Genomic DNA, 13,851 nt, shown 5'->3' on the forward strand with positions numbered 1-13,851 from the left:
TTCCATCCTGTAGTAGGAGAAGCTGGCGCCTAAAGGAGTCAGTGCTACCATCATGTGAAAGGGGGAGGGGCTGCCTCTGTACCAGTGCTGTGTGGCCACCTGAACACCTCTGCTCAGTAATTGAAGCACACTTTTCATTTTCTCCAAAATGGCCTTATTTAATTATAACCTCATTTTAGAAAGACTTCAGCTATTTGTGTGCTCAGAGCTCTAGGAAATAACTCGGGTGAGTTGAGTTTGAGCCAATGATGGGTCTTTTCGGCCTCACACTCCATGTCTCATAGCATCGCGTCCTATTTTGATATTGGCGGGATACTACTTGGAGACCAGCGAGCAGATACAAATTAAACCAGTCTACCATGACCACATTTCCCGCCATGAGAAAAACAGAAAAGTCTCCAGGGATCCCTGAGATTCTTAGAACGCAATCAGAAAACCACAGGAGTAAACGATGCTGCAAAGCCAGGTCCTGTCCTCAGGAAATCTTAAGTATTGTGGTTAGGTCTAGGCAGACTCTACGTAACGATTGAAAATGGCCTCATTTAAAGGATCATTATCATAAATGGAATTCATCTTAAATAGGCCACTGAGCATTATAAATAAGCCTTAAAGATTTTCCCCCCTGTGGTTTTTGTTTTCCTTCTCAAGCACTTCCTCCTTCGCCCACTGCAGCACATGAGAGTCCAGACAGCATGGCTGAGGTCTGGCTGGTGGTGTGTCTTTCCGCACACTCTCCTGCCTCAGACTGCCCAGCTCAGCCTTCGGAGCCCACTGTCTCACCCCTGGCTTGAGGACATGCATGCATATGTCTTCTCTCTCTCTCTCTCTCTCTCTCTCTCTCTCTCTCTCTCTCTCTCTCTCTCTCTCTCTCTCTCTCTCCCCTCTCTCTCTCTCTCCCTCTCTCTCCTCCCTCCCCCCCCCCCCCCCCCCCCCCCCCACCCCCTCCCCCCCCCCCCCCCCCCCCCCCCCCCCCCGCGGCAGGAGAGACAGCCTCCTAGCTCTTACTCCTCACCGGCATTCCTAGCGCCAATCTCATTTTAAATAGAGACATCATGATTGTGCTCCCCGACTGAAGCAACAACTCTTAAGTCTCTAGCCTTGTCAGAAATAGGTGGCTGGGAGTGGTGGCGCACGCCTTTAGCTCAAAAGGCAGAGGCAGGCAGATCTCTGTGAGTTCGAGGTCAGCCTGGTCTACAAAGCAAGTCCAGGAAAGCTAAGGCTACCCAGAGAAACCCTGTCTCAAAACAAACAAACAAACAAACCAAAAAAATTGGCACTGGCATTTTCACTGAAGTATAGAACAGCACTTCTTCTTGTTGCGAAATGCTCCGTCCTAGCTGTGTTTGTTCGGGTCTGTTTCCCTGCGTGTTCTGCAAAGTTTTGCATCTCTGTGCCATCTTTAGCCTGTAAAGTTCTGTTTGCACATAGCAGCAGCACACTAGTTATTAGATAATGGAGCAAATAATAAGGACTGTCACGCCATGGGAGCGGGTGTGACTTTCGAAGGTTGGCAGCTAGGGAATACTCCTCCTGCCGTCGTAGTCATTTGCAGTCTAGTGACACTCCACATTAACTGGGAGCCTGATCGTGTTGCGTTTCTGTTCCACATAGGATCCTGGTGGGCAATCCATTCACGTGTTCCTGTGACATTATGTGGCTCAAGACTCTCCAAGAGACCAAATCCAGCCCCGGCATGCAGGACTTGTACTGCCTCAATGAGAGCAGCAAGAACATGCCCCTGGCAAACCTGCAGATCCCCAACTGTGGTAATTTATTTTTAATCGATGAGTTCTAGTTGCTATTAATTATCCTGATTGCCTTGGTACAGTATTGACTCTGGGAAGAAGACCACTACCCAGACTTCACAGTGTGTGTTAAGGATGTTTCTGGTGAATCAGATGTTTGTACGCACGGTGGAGAGGCTGGCTGGTGGTACCTCTAGTGAACCTTCTTTCTGAGTAGAACTTTGCTTCTGAACGGCCAACATTAAAGAACACGGAAGAAGAAGTACGCTGTTAGGGCCTTTGCTGGTTGATCTGCCTGTCTATCCGTCATCCATGCAACTGTTCACTCTTTCAAGAAACACCTATGGAGAGTGCAGCCCTTCCCCAGTCAGACACACACTTGATTGCCATGTAGGCCATGCAGAGAAAGCCCTCAGTGCTGAGAGAGCCCTAGTAACTGAGGTAAACAGTCCAACCCTGCCCACCCTTGGCCTTGCCTTGCTGCCCCATGCCTGTGTTTCCTGTGCTGCGGTTGACTGCACTCCCACCTGATTGTCTGGGTTCAGGCTCTACTGTCCCCTCCCATCCTTCCCAACATTTCCATATGAAGAGTTTTTTTTTTTCATTTTTTTTATTAATTTATTCTTGTTACATCTCAATGTTTATCCCATCCCTTGTATCCTCCCATTCCTCCTGCCCCCATTTTCCCATTATTCCCCTCCCCTATGACTGTTCTTGAGGGGGATTACGTCCCCCTATATATTCTCATAGGGTATCAAGTCTCTTCTTGGCTACTTGCTGTCCTTCCTCTAGGACACCTTAGGACAAAACCCAGCTCTCAGTGAGAGCTAATGTCCTCCAAGGAAGAACAGCAGGGCCATGGTTAGGCGTTTACAGTCCTGTGACTTAGCTCTACAATAACACATTGGGGGTTGCTCCTTCATCAAAATTTGAGTCAGTCAAACAGTTGACAAGTTCACAAATGATTCTCTTTGCTCTTTCCTGGTGGCTGGTGACAAATCAGGAAACCATGTAGCACCATATCCGTGTCTATAGGATTGAGGATTAGCTGTTTGGAACCCCTATTTGAAGTCCCACTTGCTGCCTACTCTTAATGAGGACTCAGTAATAATAATAGATTGCTTGCTCCTTACTCTGAAGGACTTTAGAAGACGTTCCTCACCTGTCACGCAGACTTTTCTGTCACAGCCTTCTGTTCTCATTGTGAGGGAATTTCACTTTGCTCTCTTGCCAGCTTCCCTTGAACTTCTTTGCCAGCCTACATTATAACAAACAAACAAACAAGCAACGAAACTACCACACCAAACAATGCTTAATATGTGTGTGTTCCCAGCTGATAAGAGTTGGCGGTTTTCTGCGTGGGTGCACATTACAACTGCTGAGAGAAGCTGCCTTGAGGGACAGAAGAGTCACTGTTGAGTCACTTGGCCATTTGGCTTGCACTCAGATCCCCACAGCTGTTTTGGGCCTTCTGACCCAGGAAACACAGAAGAGAACATCCGACACAGGCCCTTGTCCCATGAGCTGCCTCTGAATGGGCATCTACTTTGCCCGTGCCCAACACCAGCTCTATTTTCATCAATCTTAAAATGGGGCCACGTGGTCTTGACATGGTTCAGAGGTGGCTCATGGTGGTATGGTTGACCATTAAGGTGTGGATGTTCTAAGTGAACAGACGTTCATGTTTGCTTTGTCTAATCTTTGACATTTTAAATTTTCTTTTGTTCTTCTACACATTTCCGGTATGAGAGTAATAATCTAACATCACCCTATCCCTTGCCAGGGGAGTTGAGATTTGATTGAATCACTAGGACTAAATTGTCACATCTGTAACCCACCTGAGCATCAACAGTGCTTGTTAAAGCAAAATTTAAGGCTGTGTCAGGTGAATTTGCATACTAAGTGTTTGTCACTTTTTTGCTCAGAAATTATTTTGTACTTTACTTACTCATTTGTGTTTTTCAAAGTATTTTATTTATTTGCAATTACACAGGTGATATCACAATTTTGTCATTAAAATATTTTTCTGTACTCTAGAAAAGCAAATTTTTTGTATTTATAATCATTTTAGGTCAGTAGTGACAGATCCACTATATTCTCTCTAACTATTGCATAATATTTGTGGTCAAATGTATCTTAATTACACTAAGTATTCCACGTTGATAGCTATTTGGCCTATTTTCCGCTTTAAAGAAAGACTTTATTTTATTTATTTTTAATTAGTTATTTTTATTTCTATATGTATTTGCCTGAGTGTATGTATGTGTACCACATGCATGCAGTACCCGCAGAGGCCAAAAGAGGGTGTCTGACCCCCCTGGACCTGGAATCACAGATTGTTGTGAGCTGCCCTCTGGGTGTTGGTTGGGAACTGAGCCCAAACCTCTGGAAAAGCAGCCAGTGCTCTTAACATGTTACTATCATAGTGTTCCCACAGCAGGCTCTCCCTGCTCCTGTAACTGGTCATCTAGAAGACATCATAGAGGGTTGAACTTTTGTCTTATGAGTGGTGTGCCTTAGAAGTTGGCTGCACTCATAACTTGTTACCCTAGCACGTTATATACTTTGATATCAGCAAACTTCTTAGTTCATCTCTCTTAAAAGTGCTGCCTGGCCCTTTTCTTCGGTATATATTGAACTGTTTTATGCTTTGGTAGATGAAGGAGAAATAAACCTGTTTTTTAGGATCCCAAGTGCAGGATCAGAATGGTCTTGTGAGAGAACAGGTGAGGTTAATCCATTAGAAGACCAATCACCTTGTGCGGGAGCTTGATTGTTGCCATCTGAAAAGATCTCGTGAACAGACTCTGGGAGGAGATATATAAATGAGCCCAGAACTGGGGGCGGGGCGATTGGAGACTTGGGATAGTTTTGGCTGTTCATCGCTCCACTTTGAGACGCTCCTAGAGAGAACCGCTTGAGGTAAAGCTTCAGGGCTCTGGCGCCTGCTGAGGTTCTGGGTTCTGGTTACTCCAGGTTCCAGCAGAAGAAATCCTGCTGATTACACCAGGAGACTCGTTACTCAGAACTGATATCCTTATGGTTTTGTTATTGTGTCCGTTAATCTTCTTTTACTATTGTTTTGGTTAGTCAGGTTATAAGTGATGTATGCTCAGTTAATAAGTTGTAATAAAATATATTAGTTAAGAAAATTGAGTCTACAGGTAGATATAAGTCTTCCTATGATTTCCTTAATTTTCTGTAGCATTTCCCCCTTTCTTTCTTTTATTTGCACCTGTAGTGTCTTTTTAAAGAAAAAATTTGAAAGTTATAAAGTACACTTTTTGATTTTTTTGAAAAAAATGTAAGCCCAAAACATTTATTACATATATTTCAACATATGCTTTCTGCAAGTATCTAGAGTTTATAACATAAAAAGACAAGAGAAATACTTATATTTCACTATATCTCCTTACCAGCTTTCAGCATTTTGTCACCTCAAATTTTCTTTAGCAACTGACAATTGTGTTGGATTTCACATATTGTTACTTATTAGGAAAAAAAGCTCAAAATTATCAAAAAATACAAATTGGATTATTTCCTAGATCTGTAACAACAGCAGCAGCATTTGGTGATAAATAATGTAATTTGAAATTTTTTTATAAAGGTTAATTGAGAGGTGATTCATCAATACATTAAAAAAGCAACCCTCTATGGGTTTTTACTTTAAAATCTGTACTATTTCCTTCCATACCACCATAGGTATTCCTGTGTAACTAGCAGCAAAGATACACTAAATATGTTTTCTAAATTGTAGTGTCAGAAGCCTGACAGATGATACACTAAAATGCATGCATGTGTAAGTCACAGGGAAAGAGTTAGGGACATGGTAACAATGCTCAATGGAGTTTTTAAAAGTTTAAAAATATATTTTAAGGTTTTTATTGATGCATATTTATTGTACATACCTCTGGGTGCCTAAGGACATCCACTCAGTTATATGGTGCGCTCTGAGTGTCCTCTCTCTCTTCATTAGTGTTCTTTGTTTCCTTAAACAGTTTTGCTTCTGTATTTATGTCACGGACACGATTTTATGTGTCTATACAAAATCCAGGACCTGCAAATAAGAGAAAACATGAGCTGTTTGTCTTTTTGAGACTGCCTTGATTCACCAAACATGATTATTGGTCAGTGGCCTCAATTTCGCTACAGATGACAGAACTTTAGTCTCCTGTGCGGCTGTAAAGCATGCCAGGCTTCTTTACTCGTCCCCTGTTGGTGGGCACCTGGGTTGTTTCTCTGACTTAGCTGTTGTGAATAGAGCTGCAGTGAACATGGGTGCGCAGGTGTCTCTGTGATGTGTTGCTTAAAGTCCTTGTGTAAATACCTAGGAGTGGTGGAGCGTGGTCACATGTTCTAACTCTTCGTTTTCTGAAGAGGCCTGCATAGTGACTTCCACGGTGGGTGGTTGGCATCCCATTCCAGCAGTGCATGAGGGTTCCGTTTCAGTCATACCCTCACCAGTATTTGTTACTTTTTTTTTTTTTTTTTTTAAATATCTATGATTCTGGCTGGGGCAAGATAGAAGAGTGTTTTTAATTTGTACTCGTCAATCTATCGAGGTTGAATTTTGTTGTTCTGTTTTTCTTTTTTCTTTTTGAAACAGGGTTTCTCTGTGTAGCCTTGGCTGTCCTGGACTCACTTTGTAGACCAGGCTGGCCTCGAACTCACAGTGATCCACCTGCCTCTGCCTCCCTGAGTGCTGGGATTAAAGGCCTGCACCACCATGCCAGTTGAGGTTGAACAATTTTTTTAATTCTGCCACTTTGCTAAAAATATTTATCAGCTCTAAGAGTTTTCTGATGAAGTCTCTAGGGTCTCATGTATTACATCATCCAAAAATAGGCATGGTTCAGCTTCCAGCTTTCTCCTTAGGATCTCCTTTCTTACCTTGTCTTACAGCTTCATACTACTTCAAGCACTGTATTTAATAAGAATGGAGAGAGTGAATACTCTCCTCACGTTAGTGAAAAGCTTTGTGTTTTCCCCGTTTCGTATAACGTTGGTTATAGGTTTGTTGCATACAGCCTTTACTATGTTGGGATTTGTTTTTCTATTCCTCACTTCTTCAGAGCTGTTGTTGTAAGTCTATGCTGGATTTTGTTAAAAGCCACTTTTGTGTATGGAGATGATCCTGAGATTTCTGTATTTAAGTCTGTTTCTGGGTTGTATTTCTTTTGGTGATTTGTGAATGTGCCATCCTGTGCCACTGGAAGGGAGCTGACTTGATCATGGTGAATGATCATTTTGATGTGTACATACTGATAATTTTTGCATATATGATCATGAGGGAAATTTTTCTTTTGTTATTGTTATATCTTTACCTAGTTTTGATGTCATGGTACTGTTGTCTTCCTAAAAAGCATCTGTTAAGGGATGACCTGCCTCATTGAGAGCAGGGTAATGAGGTCCTCCAATCTTACTGTAGGGACTTCATCTGTCATTACATCTAGTAGCATTTGTCTTATGACATCAAGTGCACTGTGTCAGAGTGTCACGTGATTCAAATTGCAATATACTCTTTATGGATTAGTTGTCCCCTAATCGGTATGAAGTGACCATCTTTGTATCTTACGCCTGGTTTTAATTTGAGTTTATTTTTGTCATGTATTAGAAACAGTGACAGTTGCTTGTTTCTTCACTCCAGTTCCTTGCAATTCCTTTCCCAACTTTTCACTCTAAAGTTGACTCCATCTTAGAGGAAGACATACACTTCTTGGAAGCAAAAAAGAGATGGATGCCTTTTCAGTCAAGTCTTCTGAACTGTTACTTTTGACTGGGGCAACTGACACAATTGATATTTACAGTTATTGAAAGATGTGCATTTAACCGTGTCCATTATTATTATTATTATTATTGTGGTGTTTGGGGTTATGTATTCTTCCTCTGTGTAACTGCTGTTCATGTGGTTTGTTCTTTCTTGTAACTTGTTGAACATATTTACCTTTCTCTTCAGCCCAGAGAAGTCTATAATCTATCGTCCCTATGGCTGGCTAAGAAATCATGAATTCCTTTAGTTTGTTTTTATCATGGAAAGTTTTTTTTTCTCCTTCAATTGTGAGAGATAGTTTTGCTGGGTATGTTAATTAGCAATCATTGGCTTTCAGAGCTTGAGCTATTTCATGCTAAACCTGCCTGCCTTTTAAGGTTTCTGTTGAGTGTCTACTGTTCCTGTGAGCCTGGGTGTTTCTGTGACCAGGTATTTGTATCTTGCAGTTTTCAATATACTTTCTTTGTTCCATATGTTTAGTGTTTTCACTATAAATTTGTGATCTTATCTCTTCTCAATGCCTCTTGTACTATGGTTGGAATTTCTTTCAATGGATTTGTTGTTTTGTGTGTGTTTCTATACTGGGGCTTGCAGATCAAGAATTAGTTTTCTGGCCATTTCTTTCTTATCTACTTAACATTTAAGTCATCGCTTTCTTTCGGTGGATGTATTCACCACTTTCAGGAGAGGACTGAGTCATGGTAGAGTTGAGGTATCAGCTTTTTTTGTGTGTGTGGGATTGGTACTTAGGGCCAGTGACTCTATCTTTAGTTTCCCCTGAGTGTCAGGCACTGTCCTGGGTCAACTTTGACCCCCTGTGTGGATCTGTAGCTTCTTGTGGGAGTTGTGGGACTGTCTATTCCTGTGGGCTTTGCTTGAGGACACATTAGACTTCCTCCCTGTGTCCCCAGCTTCCATCACTGCCTGCATGCCTGTAGATCTAATCCTAGCTCAGATCTAGGCCCTACCCCAGTTTCCATTGCTCCTGTGTGTCTGTGAACCTTACCCAGTGTCAGCTCATGTCTCCACTCTGGGAGTCCAAGTTACACAAGTACCTTCCATAGCATGGCATGTGATTGGGCATTGGAGGATAGTTTTGGGGGATCAGTTCTTCTGCCAGGAGGGATCTAGAATTTGAACTGGATGCATCAGGCAAATACCTTAACCTACTGAACTACCTTGGCAGTCCTGAGTCATCTTGTTCTTATAATGGGATGTTTGTGATATTCAAGAGGGACCCTCTTATGAGAGGTTGATATTTTACTTTTCTGTGCTGGACTGGGTGGGTGGGGACTATCTAGTGCAGCAGTTAACATCTTCAACTTCATATTCAGGGCCCTAGGCTCAATCCTAGTGGTACCTGAAGTTTCCAGTGACATGTCTGTCCTCATCACAATGATGAGGCTCTTGTTTCTTCCTTTAGTCAAGCCAAGGAGCAGGCTAGGGGTTTAGTACCATTACTATTAACAGGTAAAATGCCCAGCAGTTTTTTTTTTTTTTTTTTGCTGATGGTCCCATTCTGCAGTGAATGAGCATGCACTGTGGCACACATTGATTGTGGTCTGTTTTCAGCAGGACTCATTTAAGCTTTGGAAAAATGACCAATTGCAAGGTGACAGACATACTCATGCGATTTCCACATTGACTGGATAAGGGGTGCAATGATCTAGGTTCTGAAGGACTGAAACGGATCATATTGCCAGAAGAGGGTAACATCGATGGGTTGTGTGGATTCATCTTTTATGGGGGTGGGGCAATCATACTGTTGGCCCTTTTCAGAGGAAACTCTTCAAAACTTTTTTTCCTGGCTAACTCAGATTTATACTTCAGTTTTTAAATACTACAATTATGACTTAATAGTATCCGTCTGGGAAGAGGCTTCATCAAAAAGTGTTCACAGCAATTGGCAATGGCCGGTTCTAGGTAAATGGTGAAGTTAGGAAAGGTGCATTGCTCTGGGTCATATCAAAACAGCGCCTCAGATGAGTTCACTAGCAACCAGGTACTGTGAGAATGAGGGCCCTGTAGCAAGTGTAACCGCAGGCTTGCTTGCTGCTAGAGGGACAGGGTTGGTAGTATATAAAACACCCTTAGCAGACCCCAGGGCTGCAGTCACACCTGCCTTTGGCTTCTTCATTATTTGTAATGATGATTTCCATTTTCAATTTCCCCAAACTTAGTGCAAGGACTCCTGGAAGCACAGGAGGTCAGCACAGGTCACATGTGCAGGGAGACAATGGTTGATTGACATGGTTAGCTCAGCGCTAGTCTGCAGTAGCACAGGTTCCCCTTAGTGCACAACAGGACACACCTGCCTTTGTTCTCTTTAAACCTGAAAAGCCACTTGGTCACGGCTCCACTTGGTCATCACTCAGAGATGGAAAGGCATGAGACTCTGATGTTCAGTGTGACAGAGAGATGAACGTGGATCTTAAGACTGTTTGTTTCTGTCTTCCCGAAGTTGCTTCTGTGTCTTGTTTTGTCTGCATTCACTTTATTGGAGATTAGTTTTTATTTTTGAGAAATAAAACAGAGTTCACAGTGGGTTGTTGAGTTTATTCATTCTTTTGAGAATGTTAAACGAAGCTGCTGAAATGTCTGCTTCTAAGTTTCCTGGCAGTTGCCAGTTCTCTACCATGACTCACAAAAGCTTAGATGTGTAACATCCAACTTGAGCTTAGGAAGATGCTTTTATGTTTTCTGTAGTTTGTTTTCAGCATGCTGTAAGCAGTTATATCTAAGCAGATCTATCTTATTCTGCTGACTCTATTTTTCTTACATAGTATGTGTATATGTGTGTATTCGCGTATGTGTATGTGTGTGTATATGTGTGTGTGTTTGTGTGTGTGTCTGTGTGTCTGTGTGTGTGTGTGTGTATGGTTGTCATTAGGTATCAAGCTGGAAAGTATGCCCCAAAGATAGAGGGAAGTCTAGACACCTATTACTTTTCCAAAGTAGTTACCCACAGAGAGAAGAGAGAAGGGAAGGGCAGCTGGAAAGATGACTTGGTAGGTGGGTAAGAGCACAGGCTGCTCCTCCAGGGGTCCCAAGTTTGATTCCTGGCTCACACATGATATGTACACCATCTGCAGGGGATCTGATGCTCTCTTCTGGCATCCATGGGCATGGCATGCTCATGTGCACATACATATATACTCAGACAAACACTTATAAACACAAAACAAAACAAATTAATAAAAAAAATTTTTTAAAGGGAGAAAGGAAAAAAATCAAATGTGGACAAAATCATAACTTACTGGACTAGTTTTATACACATAAGTGATAACCCAACATCAAATAAAAGAGCTCAGAATTACTAAACAAATTGACAAAACAGACACTGACTTCTCAGTGACCAGTGGCAAGTAGAACAGGACTGTGATCTTTCTAGTTAACAATCCCAGGTGAGCAGAGACTTGATTTTCTCATTTATCAGAAAGGTGCAGCCTACGTATTTTCAGCCAGTGGCTGAGGACCCTAGCCCTTCTCTTTAGGTCTTCAGAGTCATGTACCTATTCTGGGCTAGAGCAGAGCCTGGAAGTTTCCAGCTAAGGAGGCACCTGGCCGTCATGCTCTGATGAAAGCCATCGGCAGAGATGTAGGTCAGACTAGGATGAGCATAGCACCTGACTAGTTAATACTCCTAAGCTTCCGTTTCTTTACTGGGAAATACAGATACTCATGTATTCTTGGGTATGTTGGGATGACTAATGAGGGACTACATGGAGGCAGTTAAGATGGAATCTGGTGATGTCAGCTACTGGCCTTATTTACTCACATCTAAATGAATAGTATCTTTAAAAGAGGAAGGACAGCAGGTAGCCAAGAAGAGACTTGATACCCTATGAGAATATATAGGGGGAGGTAATCCCCCTCAGGAACAGTCATAGGGGAGGGGAATAATGGGAAAATGGGGGCGGGGAGGGAGGAATGGGAGGATACAAGGGATGGGATAAACATTGAGATGTAACAAGAATAAATTAATAAAAAAAAAGTGCGTGCGTGGCATCTGGATTTAAATATCTTAAACTGGATTTAAATATTTTATATTGTGTCAAATAGCTTCAAAGAAAGTAACAAAGTTACAGTTCAAACAGTCTTGTACTTAAGTCTTGTGAGAGGGTATAGGAGCAATGGTGGTTGCATGTTTTGGTGTTTTTCATAGAAAGACCTCTGAGGGCTATCATATGGCAATACTACAGACATCCAATTTTCTTTAGCTCTCTTTCCCTTTCTCCTTTGGTACTTTTAATCTTGCATTTCTCTCTACCTCTGGCCCCATCCCTATCATACCCGCTTAAGCATCTTAAAGAACTGAATTCCCCGGGGAACACACTTTGTAGACATTTTTGGAAGAAGAGATAATTACTCACGCTTAAGTAAGTTGGGCTTAAGAATAGTGTTTGTAAAAACAAAAGCCTAGTGAGCAATTGTCCAGCACCCACTATCTAAACCCCTTCTACTCAAGCTGTGGTCTGTGGGATGAGAAGTTTGTTAGAAACACAAACCTTCTGGGCTCACCCTATAGCACCTGAGAAAGAAGCTGCATATTGGACAAAGTCCCTCATGGGTCACCTGTGCACTAAGAACTGGGGAGCTGTTGGCCAAAGAAAGCCAGCTGTCTGCCTGATAAGGCCTACAGGTGAGCACTTCTTTCCTGAACAAACTCAGGTCAAGAGCATCGGCACAGCTTGTCTGCTGGGGATGCTGGCTGTGTCTCATCTCCCCTGCACTCTCCTTGCAGAAGGGAGATGGCTAGTGTTTGCACTCTGGTCCATCATAGTAATGCCTGTAGCTTTTGGAGGCATTGCTGGGCTTTGCTGTGTACCTGTGCCGATTTCAAATCTTATTAAGCCAGGAAGTAGTGCCTGGCGAGTGGTTTATCCTGCCTTGGCGAACTCTGTTTCCCAATTCATTTTTATTGGCTAATTAAGACTCAAGTGATATTTCAAGTACAGATTGTTGGTTTGTTTGTGGTTTTTTTTTTTTTTCCATTATTGGGTCTTGGCCAGTGGATCAATGCTGTAGACTTAATGGGAGGCAGGGGCTTACTCATTTGCAGGGGACTGCATTTCATAGATCTAAACTTGGCCAGTTCTGCACAGGTTCCTCTGGAAGGTCCTGTGACAAGGCAAGATGATTAATTTATGATAAGGAGACTCATTCTTCCTTCACAAAATAGGCACAGAACTCTTTCCAAATGAACCAAAGTCTCATATGGTCTGTACAAAGACGAGCGTGTGCAACTCTGGCATGGGGTGGGGGGACGCACTGTAGTGGTGAAGGCCCTATATGTTGGGATCAAGTCCCAGGTCTACACTGACTTGGGAAACTTTGAAAGTATTTGACTTTCATAATACTTACAGACTTCATTAATTAAACAAGTGCAGTTTTTATCTTCAAGGTTGGTTGTAAGAATTCCATAGTACACTAGATGAAATTGTCTATTTTTAATGAGCACCCAGAAATTGTTACTATCACTCCTACTGTAAACAAACAAACACCCTCAGGGCTGTTAGTCATCTAAACTGAATTTTGAAAAGAAAGACTAAACCAGACTTTATGATAATAATTAAGATTCTGATGTAGCATTTCCTATTGAAGCCCATTTTCAACATATCTTTGCTCGGAATGTCTAAAATAACAGATACACTTATGAAAGGAAGCACACATCCCAAAGCTTTGTGGCCAAAGTACCCAAAGGGATGTCTTTAAGCTCCATGATTAGGATGGGGCTATGGGGGATGGGATGGGGAGAGAGCACATCATTAGAACAACTTTGGCTCCCAGGGTCACCCCAGAATCAGTAAACAAATCTGTAAATAGAAGGAAAATGGGAGCCAGCATAACACTAAAAGCTGAGCAAGCAAAGGCATTTGTAGTAACTGTCATAGTGTCTCAGAATGTTGGTTGTCGAGTGGTCCATGGGGAAAACTAAGGGAAATTGTGACTTGTGCATGAGTGTAGGTGACACTATAACATACAATGCTAAAAGCCTGCTGTACATCACATTCAACATGGTTTTGGTTTTGTTGTTGTTTTTCTTCTATGTGGTCCAGGTGATGTGACCCTCTTTCCTTGGGAGAAAATTGGATACCCATTCTATAAAGAGAATAAAACAAAGACTCTGAGAAGATCTGGGTAGACTTGAGGCTATAATATCCATAGAAAACCTGACCTGATAAATTTACATATTGATTTTTTTTTTAATATTTCTAGTCTTTTCTCTCATCTAAGCAGGACATTGGGGGGAAATGTCCAGTAATCTCTCCACTAGGCTGAGTAATTGGAATTTTCTCTTCCTTAAAATGATTTGAAGATAACTGGCTAGATTCA

The 13,851-nt window shown here is 42.1% G+C and overlaps 1 protein-coding gene across 1 annotated transcript in view; it reads left to right on the forward strand.

Annotated features, from left to right (window-relative positions):
• Positions 1–13,851, forward strand: part of Ntrk2 (neurotrophic receptor tyrosine kinase 2) — a 319,485-nt gene that overhangs the window by 35,164 nt on the left and 270,470 nt on the right. The window contains exon 6 of the mRNA XM_051172708.1: positions 1,612–1,766. Within this exon, the coding sequence (XP_051028665.1) occupies positions 1,612–1,766 (155 nt within the window). The remainder of the gene's footprint in view (positions 1–1,611; positions 1,767–13,851) is intronic.

This window comes from Acomys russatus, chromosome 3 (genome assembly GCF_903995435.1).
Source record: "Acomys russatus chromosome 3, mAcoRus1.1, whole genome shotgun sequence".
NCBI classification, from domain to species: domain Eukaryota; kingdom Metazoa; phylum Chordata; class Mammalia; order Rodentia; family Muridae; genus Acomys; species Acomys russatus.